Here is a 14,527-nt window from a genome sequence, read left to right on the forward strand (position 1 = left end):
AGATACCCAGAAAATAGGACAGAACCCCAGAGGACAAGGAGGAAACACACTCCCCCTGTGAGCAACAGCCCCCACCCTTAGGCCTTACAAGTCCCCCCACCCCTGGCACACACAATGGGGGCCAAGCTCCCTTTTGTGACTGGCCTGATGTAAACACTACTCACTCACAGAGGCTGTGTCCTTGCTACCTTCTCCCCGAGGCCTTCAGGCCCCATCACCAGCCTGGATGATCTCAGCATCCTCCACCCCACTGGCACTCAACTTAGCCTCTCTGGAGAAACTGCTCATGCCGGGGTTACCAGCCATTGCTACTTAGTGGGACTGAACAATATAAGAAGTTAGGAGTCATTTTTGTAATAAAAATAATGCTGCCCTGTGCTTTCTATGTGGCGGCACTACTGAAAGTGCAATAGATATATTAACTCATTTCATCCTCTCCACTATTCTAGGAGATAGACACTACTATTCTCCATGTTTGATAAGAAAAGAAGCAGCACAGAGATATTAAGTAACTTGCCCAAGGTCACATAGCTGGTAAGTGGCAGAGCCAGGATTCAAACCCAGGCAGTTGGTTACAGAGCCCAAGTGTTTCACCACTATAAATACTGTCCCCCAAAATAGCAAGTGTTACTGGAACCCTGTCATACCTAATTAAGGGCTGCTGTTTCACCTTTCCCAAGATCAGTCTTCTACTGCCTGGGTGGTCCCCTAAGGCAGGGCCTGGCCTTCCTTACTACACCTGAGTACAGATCAGCCAGTAACATGAACTGAAGGGTCCTGGGGCAGAAAGGGATGTGGAGGGAGGCAGGGGGGTGCTGGGTACAGCTTCTTCCAGGGCCTATTTGGGAGGGAGTCCTGCTCTTTAAGTTAATTCATGTGGCCTGTTCCTGCCCCAGAATTCACCGATGGGAAATCCCAAGGTCTAGGCCACTGAAGCCAGACCCAGGATATCAGATTCTGGGAATGGAAAAGGCCTCAGCTTTTCATGTTCAAAGGACCAAGGGATCCTGAATTTTAGTGTCACCTCTGGAGAAGGCAAGAAACCTGGTCTCAAATCCCACATTCAGCTAATAGTGACAGCCTCCCCTACTACACTGGCAATAGTAATGACAGAGGAAGAAAACGGGTCCCAGCCTGTGGCATCTTCACCCGAGGCAGTGAAAGAGACCTGGATAAGGAGCTGGGGGCCCTGGGCTCCGTCACCAGCTCACTGCGTGCCCCAGGAAGCCATCTCTCCTCTCCATGCCTCAGTTTCCCTGCTGAAAGGACAGTGGACCAGATAATCTCCAGGTCCCCTGCAGGTCAGCTCCAGGAGCTCAGCAGCCACGTCGTCAGAGGCCATACCCCTCCCCAGTCCACTGCCACCACTGGCTCTGTGCACAAGCCAGGGCCTCTGCTGCACACTGTGCACTAAGCCTTAGGGAGGGGGAGAAGGTGGAGCAGAACCCCATGGTGACTCACACCCACTAGCAGGGCCAAAGAGAAGCCAAGAATCAGAAGGAAAATCCAAACCTGCACACTTCTCCCCACTCAGCCCCAGGCCCGAGCTGGGCTATTAAGTGTTATTAAGGAAGAGGGGTAAGTGCCTGCAGCCTCCCCCAGGGATCCCTGCTCAGCCCAGCAGTGAACACTGAACCCTCAGGGAGACCCTGTCACTCACAGGAACATTACCTGCTGTTCAAAGCCCTCTTGGCTTCCCCTTTCAGCCCAGGGAAGGAACTACTTCTGGCCCCCAAGACCCAGGAGGAAGTAGAATCCCCTGGGGGAAAAGAGACACAGACTTCCACAGAAGGAAAAGGGGTGTGTGTTTTTCTAGATGGGGCCCACGGGAGAGGTCTCCAGGCCTATATGCTGGCCAATACAGGGATCAAATCTTCATCAGTGCCATCACCCTCTGAGGCACACAGTAGGTTCTTAACAGGTGTAGTGCTTAACACAGTAGGCATCTGTTGAGTAAATAAATGGGCTATCTCAAGACTGGGAACCAGAGGATAGTCCATGTAGTTAGGCATTCCTGGGTCAGAGAAAGGGTCTTGATGACCACACAGCGGTGTGCAGCTAAACGCACATAACATCATGCTCATTCCTCGGGCTCACATCAGCACAGTCCTCCCAGGCCCTGATGCAGTGGTGCCAGAGGGACTCAAGGACACAGAAGGGCTTGTGCTAAGAGGCCCAGGTGCCCACCTGGATCTTCCACCTGACAGTTCTCCATCCCCTCCCCGCCTACCCTGCATCTGGCCACTCCCCATCTGCAGGAAGCCCACCCCACCCTGCTCCCCAGTCTCTGTGGGTTGAAACTGAAGACTGCCAAAAAGAAGCCAGGAAACACAGCTGCCCAGAAGAGGGATCAGGTGCTTTAATTTTCTGTACACCACAGAGTCAGGCTCTGGTGAAGACAGGTCCCTTGTCTCTGCAGAATAAAGTGTGTGTGCTTTATGGCAGCAAAGTACTTCCTCTTCGTTTACTCCGTTCTAAGAATCGAGGTTGCTAGGGGGAAGTGACTGGCTGATTGGTGAGGAATTACTTTGCCATCAGTGGTGCAGTAATGATGTGCGCTTCTCATTCCTATATGCAGAGGAATATTTGAGCCACCTCAGAGACTGGGCAGGGATCCCCCTCTGCCTGGCCTCCACATCCTAGTGGGTTTCCTCCTTCCCTGCCAGCACCCTGCAAGGAGTGTTCCTCCCCTGCTCTAAGGCTCACCCTCTTACCCCACACATGCCTGGGGCCCACCCCATCCCTGTGCCCAAGGGCATTATTCCTCAGAAGACCCTTCTCTCTTCCTCACAGCAACATCTCCATCACCACTGTCCTACCTTAGAGTTTAAACTGCTCAACCCTCTCCCAACTTTAAAATATATATATATGTATCATTGTTCTTACCCCTTCATACCAAAATTCTGGAAGGAGTTCTCCACATGCACCATTTCTAGCCCCCAGCTCCCTAACCTTCCTCCCTGACCACCCTTAAATGTCAGTTACCCTGGGTCTGTCACTACCTTCCTCCCACTGTCATGCCCTTGGCTCCAGTGACCCCCGACAGGCTAACGTATATTTCTCCTTCTCTCTCCAGGCCTCCATCTCCCATCTGAGCTCCAGACTTGCAGGGTGTGGCCCACAAGAGGCACATGCCCCAAAACAGGCCCACCACTCCTTGCTCCTACCACCCTCCAAAGCCTGGGCTGCTGCTCCTGACACACCCATCACCCACCCAGGGGCCCAAGACAAAAGGCTGGGTACCCTCTGTGACTCCTACCCCCCTTGCCTTCACTCAGTCACCAAAGCCTGTAGAGTCTACCTCCTAAATAACTCTCACACCATCTTCTCCCTTCCTGCCACTACCCTGGCTGTGCCATCACTTTTCCTGACCAGTGTCCACAGCAGCAGCTTCTCAACAGTCCCCCAGTGGAACCAGAGACACACCTTGCTGAAGCCTAAATCTGATCATCTCCCTTAGAACCCTCAGGGATCCCCCTCTGCCCTGTGTCTCTCCACCCCCTTCTATCCCACCCTCCGCCATGCTGAGCACCTACCCTGCCTGGGGCTGCCCCCCATCTGTCCCTTTTGCTCCCTCCTGGGAGTCCTGCCCTCCACGTGACTTCTGGATCCCATGGCTGGCCTAGGTACCTTCCACCGGTCCCATATCCCTTGACAAGCCTGCCTCCAAGTCTCAATGCAGAACCTGGAAGCCCCAGCCCTATCCGGTCCCCAGTGTGGAAGGTTTGCACATACCGCCCTGGCCAGACACTGATCTGTTAGTTCAATAAAGGTTTACTATGAGTGTACTGGATATGGGGACAGGGGGAACAAGCCAGTGCAGCCTCCTCCTTCATAGAGCTCATAGTTAGAGGGTGGGGAGGTGCAGATGAGTGAGGGGGGCGTCTGTCATTTACGGCATGACCACTGTGACGGGGGAAGCACAGGGTGCTGTGGCAGCAGTTTGGAGGGGCGCCCAAGCCCTTGTTACCAAATCTGAAGAACCTTCTTGGAAGAGGCAGGCTCGAAGCTGAGCATGAAGAGCAAATCACTTAGATAGGTAAAGGGACGGCGGGGAAAAGTGGGTGCAGTGGAGAGAACAGCACTGGCCCCAGCCCTGTGGAAGGTGCCTAGGCCAGCCAAGGGTTCTGGAAGCCAGATCTAGGAGCAGGGAGGAGAGAGCCGGAAGAGCAGAGTTGGGGCAGCCGCGGGGCAGGGTAGGGACTCTGGCTGCACAGCCTGTCCCATCTCCCACCTGGTTCTCACCCCTCTGTCTTCCAGGGGACTCTTACCTCCTCACTGCTAGGTCCACTTCACACTGTCCTGACTTGCGTCACATCATCCTGCTCACTTCCCCATCCCCCAGCCTGTGTCCTCTTCCCATCACCTCCCTCTCCATCTTCTAGCTGTCACCTCCACTAGTCTTTGTCTCTCTTGGCCTTCTCTTGGGTGGGGCAGCCATTTCCTCTGGGTTCTAGCTCCCCAGGAATCCCTTCCAGGAGAGGGATTGGCACAGGAGCTGGCCAGTTCACCCCACTGCCAAGCCCTCCAAGCTGGAGCCCTGGCTACACCCCTTAACCACCACCTGCCCCGCCCTGGCTTACCCTCAGTCAGCCCCAGGTGGATGCTCCAGTAGATCTGCAGGCACTGCAGTTCCCTCTTCATGCCCCGCTTGCAGCGACAGTCATACAGGGGGCTCTCCTGCAGGACCTCCAGGGCCGCCTGGCACTCCTTGTTAGCCAGCATGGTGTTGCGGTCCCGGCCCGCCAGGCATTGCCGCAACGTGCGGTAGCGGGAGCTGCAGTTGGATTCGGCCGCGCACAGCTCATTGGCCCGGACACAGTCCACTGGGGGGCGCCAGCCGTGGAGCTCCGGGCCCTGCAGGGAGGAAGGGCTGGCCAACGAGCGGAGGGTCTCGTCTGGGTGGTGGGGAGGGAAGACAAGCGTGAAAGAGGGCCGCCACAGTCTCCCACCCAAGACGCAAGCCTGCGGGCTTGGGCCCTTCTGGGAGCTTCACACCCATTTCACACCAAAGCACACCAGGACCAACACAGGGGAAAAGCCCTCCTCACACCCAAGGGAGAATTCAGGCTGTCACTCTCTCTTAGCGCCACCAGTGTCTTCTCTGGCCATCGCTCCTCAGCACCAGCCTGGGCCTAGGAGCACACACAGCACCATATGGCCACGAAGGTCCTCACTCAAGACCACAGACAGTCTGAGATACCAGGAATCCAGAGAAGAATGTCACACCTCAGCAGAGAGCTTGGGGTTGCAGGGCTTGCGGGGGGCGGGGGGAGGAACACTTTAATGCCATCCAAGCCACCCAGGAACCCCAGCTCCAGCCAAGGCACCTCATTAGGCCTTGAAAGCAGTATAAGGTCATGTGACTTTCCAAGCCCGTCTCGACCTCACAGAGACCAATCACAGGTCCAGTCCCACAGTTCGTCCTAGGGAAAGTGAGGCCCAAAGAAGGAAGATGACAACTCCAGTCACACACAGGGGGAATGCCCCCTGTGACCCATAGTCTAATCATTCTGAGCTGCCAGACTTGAAGACAGGGAGAGACGAGCCCAGGAGGGAGGAGCTGCCCCTTTCTGGCCTCAGTACCCTCATACCATCCAGTCCCAACTTCACACCAGAGACCTGAAGACTTTCCTTCTATGGGACAAGTTCCACCCAGTCCCCTCCAAAAGAAAATGCTTTAGGCAAGCCTGGTGAGCAGCTCCACATCCTCCCCTCTGCTGTCTCTCCTGCCTCCGTCTCTCGTGTCTCTCTGCTGCCTGCCTCCCAAGAGGACTTTGCTCTTTGAATAGCCCTGTTCTCTCCCCGCTCTTCTCTCTTTTTCTCTTTTTTCTCTCCTCCCCTGAAACCCTCTCCCTTCAACCCTGTCTCTGTTTTGTTTTTCTTCCTTCCAAAAGCCAAATAATAAATCAATTGCAAAAGGGAAAGCATGCCCCTCCTGGGACCCTGGCCCCGCAGATGGAGCCTTGGCTTCTCCATAAACAGCACCTGCCAGCCCATCTACCCCCCTGCTGCCCTGTGCCCGCACCCACAGCGCCGCCAAAGGGAGAGCTGGGGAAGAAGACTGGGAGGTGAAGCCAAGCTCCCAGAATGGTTTCCTCCAAAGGTAGATATCTCCCCAGCCTCCTTGTCCTCTCCTGAGCCCCTCACTCCAGACCCTGCCCCAAGGAAAGCCTACACCATGGCCCAGAGCCACGACTGCCCACTTCCAAGACCCAAAGAGTGATTTGGGAGGCATCCTCCACTCCATCTTGCCCCCAAACATCATAAATCCCAAGCCAGAAGACCCGTCCTTTGAATACTACAGAATCCCCCCATCCCTGGCCAGACCAGCCTCCCGCCCTCCCCTAGGACGCCTGCTCAGGAGGGCACTAACACAGGGACACAGCGACATCTAGAGGCACCTCGCTGCGCAGTGGGCAAGCCCCAGGGAAAGGGATCCACTCCAGGTGGCACCAAGCAGTGTCCCTCTCCTAGAAAGAAGACGGGAGAAGAGGAGCAGGGCTAGACAGGAGCAGGCCTCAGGGGCCAGAGCAAAAGACACGTCGCCCTCCCACCGACCACACCAGTGCCCCAGAAGAGGAAGGCTGAAGGATGTGGCCAGACTAGACAAGAAAACAGAATAGAGGGGGAGGTCTGGCACCTGCTGGAGAGGTATCCTCCATGCCAGCTGAGATAGCATCTTCCTTTCTCAGCTTCAGCAGATTCCTACCTCCATGACCCCTAAGAACAGCTGAGGGGGCCCAGATGCACCTGCTGCCCCCAGCTGGCCAGCCAGCCAACAATGAGGCCCACCCTGCACCTGCTGCCCCCAGCCGGCCAGCCGGCCAGCCAGCCAGCCAGCCTGCTGAAGCCTTGGGGACAGCATAGCCCTGGGCCTAACACTGACTTCACCTGGCATCCCACTGGGCTTCTCCCCTGCACCTTGACTGAGCAGAGGGCTGTGCTGTCAGAGGGGATGGGAATGGAACCTCCTACCATCATCAGCCTTCTGTCATCTCAGGAGTCACAGCGTGCTTGAAGGCCAGGATGTTAGCACTGAAGACACTCACTCTGCCTGCACTACAGGGGGCGTCCTAGAGCCCAAGGGAATGATCTTACACTATCTTACATAGGCTTCCCTGCCAAAAGGGAAGGCTTCCCCCATCCCACCAACAGGCACATGTTAACAGGGCAGTGATATACTATGCAAAGAGCCAGGGCATCCTTTCCCCAAACTGTCCTTCACTCTTAGAGCCCACCTTGTGACTCTAAAACCAAAGAAGCCCCACGAGAGGAAGGAGTCATGGTGACTTGGAGCCTTTAGCCAAGATTCTGAGAGTAAAAAGCCAAAGGTATCCTGGAGATGTCTCCCAATCCTAAATCAGGAGAAAATGTGGACCCATCAAGAACAGACATAGGGTGCAGCTTCTAGGACATCAGGGGTAGGGAGAATGAGAGATTCACAGCTACCGCTGCCCTCCTGTATCCAGTGTCCCCACTGGAGCCAGAAAACTAGTTGGGAGTGGGCCCTCAACCAGCCCACCATCCCCTCCCAGTCACGTTCCCCAGGTTTTTCTCTCCGTGGGTTAGCTGGACAAAAAAGGCTCTTTCTCCATCAACTGGCCTGTACCCCCAGACCTGACTAGAAATCTTGGGAAGGGCCCACCAAAGGCCTTGCCCCCAGCTGAACTGCCTCCCCCTAGTTGGATTCCCACACAGCTTCTAGCCAGGAAAATGGCCTTGGAGTTTCCTTAACGCTGACCTAACCCTTCCTTCGGCCTGGCCTAACCCAGAGACTTTTAGCCCAGCTTTAGAAAGGGACTTCTCAAGGGAAGAGGCACTGAAAAGCCAAGCCCACTTCTCTTCTCCTCTCAACACTCAGCCTGCAGGGTCACAGATACAGGAGGTGTGGAAATCTCTTACCATCCCCACCCAAGCACATGATGTCTCACACACACACACATATACACCCACCATGACCAGGACCCCCAGTGCCACTTCTGAGCAGAAAAGAGTCAACTTCTCAGCCTCCTGCGCTGAGGAGAGCCAGCCTGCAGCAGCAGCAGGGTCTAAGGCTGGAGGTGGGGGGAAGGGGCCCGGGGATGCTCTCCTACACCCATGGCCCTCCGAAAAGAAGGCGCCCACACCTGGGAGCCCTGCTGGCCGGGGGTGTGCAGCCAGCAGCCAGCAATCTGGCTGCTCTTCCTGAAATACAATGTCCTTCTCTTCTTAGTGCTGATCATTCTCAGCCCCAGAAAGCTGGGTTTGAAACCAGCAGTGGGAGAAAAGGTCAGGTTTTATAACAGCCCCTTTAGGTTGAGAGTCCACTTGTTTGGGTTGCCAGGAAGGGCTGCAGATCACCACCAGCCCAGAGCACCAGCCAGCACCCGGTTCAGCCCCTCCTATCCCAGAGAGAAGAGGCTGCCCCAGGCAGGATGTGTGGAAGCCACTCCCCAGGGCAGGGCCTTGCCCTCTGGGGAACTCAGGCCTCAGAGGTGGGGAAAAGAACAGGGGCCCCACGGCCTGACCAGCATAGACACCCCATGACTCTAAATTTCCTATGTCAGGCTGGAGGGTGCTTTTCAGACCACACGCATCTCTGTGACCGACTCCTACCTCCAGCTCTGGGCTTTCCCAGAGCCCCTTCAGCAGGACAGAAGGTGCACTCAGGACCCCACCAGGCAACCCGACTCGGCACTGGCCACACAGCTAACCAAAGTGGCTGGAACAGCACCCCACACTGAAGCAGATGTGTGTTTCTCCAACACACACACACAGACACACACACCTTAGTTACCAGGCCCCCTCCAGGAGCACCTACTCCCTGGCAGCAGCCTTGCCTGGTACACTGGTCAGTACACAGCCTGGCAAAGACCCTCTTTTCCTCATCTTCCCCTAGAGATACCTTCTCTATACTCCAGCTTCCCAGGCAGCTGAGATTTCAAGTATCATACAAAGGGGTGAGGGGCTAGGAATTCTATGTGGGAAAGAAACGTGGGGCTCAGCCCCCGCACCCCCCTGCAGCCCTCCTCCATGCCCTGGAGGGAGGGGGCTTGCAAAAGGATCAGTGGTCTTTGTTCAGATCCGTTTCCCTTCCCCACCTCCCACCCTCTTCACCAGAGGAAGCAAACTTTGGCCTCCTTCCCTCCCCCTCCCACGAGCTACGGGGTCCCGGGTCCCCAGAGGTGGGGAGGGAAAGGCCGAACGGCTGCTCACACCCTCCACGCCCGCCCACCCATCTGGCTCCGATCTGGGTGGCAGGCAGAGCAAAGGCTGGGGGAAAACTTGAAAAGTGTTCCAGCGAGTGGAGCCGCTGGGAAGGGGCTCAGGAGCGAGGCCTTGGCCACGCAGGTGGGGGATGACTGCCAGGGCTCTCCCGCAGATGTCCAAGCAGGAGCCGCTGGAAAAACCCATACCCTCCACGGCGAGCGACTCGGGGAGCCGACCAGGAAAGGTACAACTGGTAGGCTTTTTCCTCGGCGCCACTGAGCCTCTCTCCTCCCTTCTCTCTTTCATATCAAGAGTTGGATGTTTTTTCTTAAGTTGCCGCAATTTGAACCCTTTCTTTAGAGGGAAATGAGCGCTATCATGGAGTGCCAGTGAGCGAGGTGTGTGTGTGTGTGTGTGTGTGTGTGTGTTCGCGCGCCCGCGCGCGCGCCTGTGCGCAAGGACTGTCTAGATGTGGCCAGTCCTCTTCCCAGTTCCCCCACGTAGCCAGCCAGCGGCGGTTCGGGTCCCTCTGCCGGCGTCCTCGCCGCCCGGCCCGCTCAGCTCGCCAGCGCCGGGCCCGGCCCGCTCCGCAGCGCGCTCTCCCCGCCAGCCTCCCGCCGGCGCCCCGCTCGCCCCTACACCCCAGCTCCTCGCCGGCGCTCGAGCGCGCGACCCGCACCGCCCCCCAGGCTCGCTGCCCTCAGGTACTCACCTAAAAAGAAGAAGAGGCAGAAGGCGTTTGCCAAGATCATGTTAAATAAATCCCACAGGTTTTTTTTGTCTTTATCCCTTGGGTAAAAAAATAATAAAATAATAAACAATAATAATAGCCAAGCAGTGATATTCAGCCCCAAATCCAATGCGGAGATCCCAGCTAGTCCACCCGATGAAGATCCTGAGTCCAGCGATTCTCGCCTCTGGCTGGAGGGGGTGGGATGGAAGAAGGGCGGTGGGCTGCCTCTCGATGCCCCCTGGCCCAACACAATCAAACAGACGCGTAACTGTGTTATCTGCTTCTAAGCCGACAGCCGGGTCCCGAGGTCAGCCCTCCCCCGCGCTGGTCCGGGAAGGCGCGAGTGCCCGCGGGTCCTACTACTCTGCGCCTCCCAGGAGGGGTCTGGGGGGAGGTCTGGAGTCCAGGGGGAGAGGCGATTTGCGAAGGGCTGGCAGGAAAAGGCGAGGGAGGGGGTCAGAATAAAATGCAAACAGGAAAGAAATCCAACGACTGAGGGTTAGTGCCCAGGAACAATCCAGCCGGGAGCTTCGAGGACGACAAGACCGGAGTGTCTTCTTTCGCACCAAGACGAAGACAAGATTCAAAAAAATCTTCTCCCGCTAACCCTTGCTCGGCTCACTTTTTCTAATGGAATTCCAGTGACCGTGTGTCTCTGCGAGCGTGTCTTTCTCCCTCTCTGCCTCCCGCTCCTCTCCCTGCTCGCTCTTTGCTCTCGCTCTCTCCAGCTCTCCCTCGCTCTCCTCCCTCCCTCCCCTTCTCTCTCTCTCCCTGCTCCTCCCTCTGCCCGCCCCCTTCCCCCTTCGCGGCTCCCTCGCCGCGGCTCTCGCTCTCGCGCCCGCGCCCCTCTCCTCCGCCCGGGGCTCCGCGCTCCGGCTCCCGGGCGGCTGGCGGCGCGCGCGGTGGAGCAGCTACACTCCGCAGCGGCGGCGGCGGCGACTTAGCGGTGGCGGTGGCGCGGGGGAACGCGGGCCGAGGGGAGAGCTTCGTTGCCAGTTCCCTGGGCTCAGCTGCCAGCCCTTCCCTGGGCGGACCTGCTGCCTTGACCGGAAACTGTCTCACGGACTAGGACTCTGTCTCAAAGCCACCCAAGCGCCGGCACTTTTCTCGTCTACCCCCCACCGCACTACGCCCCCATTTTGGGGGGCGGGCTGCCATCTCCAACCCCGGTTGCCCCTGTTCCTGGGCCTCCGAGTCTCTGCCTAGGAAGCTAACCGAGCCTGCAGGGCGCAGAGTCCCGGGCGCCGAAGCCATCCTGGGAGCGTGGGGGCAGGGCGCTAGAAAGGCTCCGGCTCGGTAGTCCAGGTCTTGGAGGGGGCTGCACCCTCGAGGGCTGGGGCATCCCTCTGCTGGCGGGCCGAAGCCGACGGAGCGTCTCCCCGATGGTGCAGGGGTACAGAAAGACTCTCCGCCGCCGGCCCCCGAGCCCTCACGCAGCCTGCCTGCCCGGCCTAGTCCTGCGCACATACACGTGTGCTCTCCAGGCCGAGCTCGAGAACTTTCCCCTCACGCCCGCGGCGGGTTCGTTCCCCGCCCGTCGAGCCTCGCAGCCCTTCGAGACTCCCCTTCCGTTGTGTGTCTCCCTCCCCAGGCTGGGGAGAATGCTGCCGCGCCGGGGCGCGCAGACCGCGTCCTCCGGGCCCGGCTAACCTGCCCGAATCGCGTCTGAGGGAGTGCCCCGGGACCGACCCAGGCCAGAGCTCCGCTGCAGGCTTGGCGGCGGGCTGGCTCCCAGGAGCTCGTCCCGAAGCAGCTGGCAGCGCCGGGCTCCCGAGGCTCCGGCTGGGGAAGGGGGCGATTGATCCATCTGTCGGTGGGCCGGTCTTACCGGCATGTTTTAGTCACGGAATTTACAATAAACGCCCAGAAAGACCAAAAAGGAAGCGTCTGGCTGGGAAAGGGCTGAAGGAGAGGTGAGGCTGTTGACACGTTCAGGCAAGAGGGACAGAGGCGGCGGGCCTGCGGACACGCGAGGGCACACACCCGCGCGCGCCGGGCACCCCAGCTTCACTCTCCCTTCTGACGCGTCCTCACCTTCGCTGGAGTGCCCCGCAGCCCCCGGCTTTCATGCACACGCTACTTGCAGCTCCGCGCGCGCACACGATGTGCTGGGTGGGGCACACGCAGTGCCTCGTAAACTTTCCGCGCTGCCCACAAGCGGATCTGGGCTGCACGTAAGGTGAATTGGGTAGTGCCTTTTAAGATGCATTTTTAAATAACAAAATTCTGGAATATAGTAAATGCTGGAAATCCACTTGAATGCGAAGAGAGGGGTCACGCTCAAAGCCGGCAGCCTTAGCTATTTGGAAAGCTAGAGGGAGCAACTTCCATCTTGCGGGTTTAGGCGGGAACTGGGCTTCTCCGGGCTTTGGGAGCTCACGGTGTGGGTGGCTTCCAGCACCTCTCTCATTTGATCTATCCTTTGTCCAGGATACCCCTTGCGTCCTCTCCCCCAGCCACAGAGTGGTGCCTACCGGAGCCATGGTCTTGGGTGGTGGAGCAGGAAGGCCTAGGGAGTGGGATCTGGGAAAGCCCCTTCTTACCGTTCTTCCTGTCATTCCTCAGGCAGCTCCTAAGGAAATGACTTCTCATCTGATCAGGACTCCTAGCTTCTTTCTAAATATTGCGGAACTGGCTTCAGACTAGTATAGGTTAAAAGATGAAAACCAATAGTAATTCCTCTACCAGGGAGGCCAGAAACTGGGAGCGTAAATGAACTTTCTCCCTGCGCCTTCTTCCAAGGTCTGCTAATACTTAACACCAGCCATATTGGTAACCCATGAAAGCTTTCCCTCTTCCAAGGACCTCAGTCCAGACTCCACAATTACTGCTCAGTGCCTCCCTCTCCTCTCCCCAACAAAAAGAAAAAAAAAATTCTTTTAACTGCATCTGAGCATAAACCCTCTGAACCATATAAGGGAGATTTGCTCTCTCCTCTCCCCTTTCCAGGGAAAGGGGCTGAGAATGCCCCCCAATGAACCTGCAGGGATGGCTCCTGCTGTCAGAATCCCCCTGCCCCCAACTCAGGGAAAGCCATCCGTTCAGGTTCATTGTTGTGGCTACAGGGCACTCTGACCTTGGGCCCTCCTCTCTCATCTATACAGACCTCTCCCACTATACCCACCCTCTGCAGGCCCAAGTATCAAGCTGTACTGCTCTTAGAAATGGCATCGTCCTTCCTAAATGCCCACCAACCCAGGAATGGATTAACAAGCTGTGGTATATGTATACCATGGAATATTATTCAGCTATTAAAAAAAATGGAGACTTTACATCCTTCATATTAATCTGGATGGAAGTGGAAGACATTATTTTTAGTAAAGCATCACAAGAATGGAGAAGCATGAATCCTATGTACTCAATTTTGATATGAGAACAATTAATGACAATTAAGGGTCATGGGGGGGAGGAAAAGCAGAGAGAGGGAAGGAGGGAGAGGGGTGGGGCCTTGGTGTGTGCCACACCTTCTGGGGGCAAGACATGATTGCAAGAGGGACTTTACCTAACAAATGCAATCAGTGTAACCTGGCTTATTGCACCCTCAATGAATCCCCAACAATAAAAAAAAAATGGTATTGTCCTTGTATCATACCATTTTTTCTGAGCATCCTTTGCATGTGAAACTCCACCTTGTGCTGAGATCTGCAGAGGAAACACAAATAAATGGGTACTAGTCAAGAGCAACTTAATCTCTCTGAACCTCAGTTATCTCACCTATAAAATGGGTATTTGTTAAACCCTAACCTTATGGGAATTAAATGAGATACTGTGCACAAATCAGTAAAATGCCTGGCTTATGTTCATCCCTTTCCTCTGGGATCCAAAGAAGAATTAGGGTTGGATGACAAGACCATAAAACCTAAGTGGCAAACGAGAACAGAGATAAAAAGCTAAGAGGGTTCAAGGGAAACAGAGACTTCTTTCCAGAGGACAGAAGATAGAAACAGATCTTGCAAGAGAGTGCTGGGGAAAGGTGACATCTCTCAGCTGTTAGAAACGCGGTCCTGAGGCTCACTGAGACACATCCACACACCTTCGCGTGCCCCTCCATGGCCCATCCCAGCTATTCCTGAGGCCCCTCCCCATCCATCACAAACCCTGGAGTCATGATGTGTAGGTAGTAGAGGGAAAGAGAAAACTTAGGCTTTGAACTTCTTCCCTCCCTCTCATCTTTTCTTCTTCCTTGTCTTGTGGATTCTTTGGAGGACAGGGAGATGAAGCAGCAGGGGAGAGAAGGAACGATGGAGGGGAGGAGGGTTTCAACCCCACCCCAACACATACGGATGTGCACCTGGCCTTAGCCACATGGCTCAATGACCAGAATCCCATTTAGTGAAGAAAAGAAGGCTGAAATCTCCCGGGCCTCAGATAAAAATCAACCAGGAGTGAAAAGAAAAAGGTGACTGACATCCAGCTGAAATGAGTCAGGAGCCACAGCACTGGCAAAGTGAAGGTGCCCCCGGCCCTGGGACAGCAGCCTGACCCAGGGCACCTCACAATTGATCAACCAGCACAAACTTATTGAACATATTCTGTGTCCCCAGCACAGTGCCAAGGGGCATGGGGAGCACAGCAAAAGAGCCCCTGCCGTGGCAGAAATCA

The 14,527-nt window shown here is 56.2% G+C and overlaps 1 protein-coding gene across 3 annotated transcripts in view; it reads right to left on the reverse strand.

Moving 5' to 3' along the window:
- GFRA2 (GDNF family receptor alpha 2) overlaps positions 1-10,658 on the reverse strand; it is an 84,940-nt gene extending 74,282 nt beyond the window's left edge. Inside the window, exons 1-2 of one of the 3 annotated variants that reach the window (XM_053578744.1) lie at positions 9,905-10,658; positions 4,584-4,898 (exon numbers count right to left, since the gene is read on the reverse strand). In XM_053578744.1, coding sequence (XP_053434719.1) covers positions 4,584-4,898; positions 9,905-9,944 — 355 coding nt within the window. In that variant the 5' untranslated portion in view covers positions 9,945-10,658. The remainder of the gene's footprint in view (positions 1-4,583; positions 4,899-9,904) is intronic. The other 2 variants (XM_053578745.1, XM_053578747.1) reach the window with 2 other exon arrangements.
- Positions 10,659-14,527: the final 3,869 nt, after the last annotated feature.

The sequence above is a fragment of the Nycticebus coucang genome, chromosome 24 (genome assembly GCF_027406575.1).
Source record: "Nycticebus coucang isolate mNycCou1 chromosome 24, mNycCou1.pri, whole genome shotgun sequence".
NCBI lineage: Eukaryota > Metazoa > Chordata > Mammalia > Primates > Lorisidae > Nycticebus > Nycticebus coucang.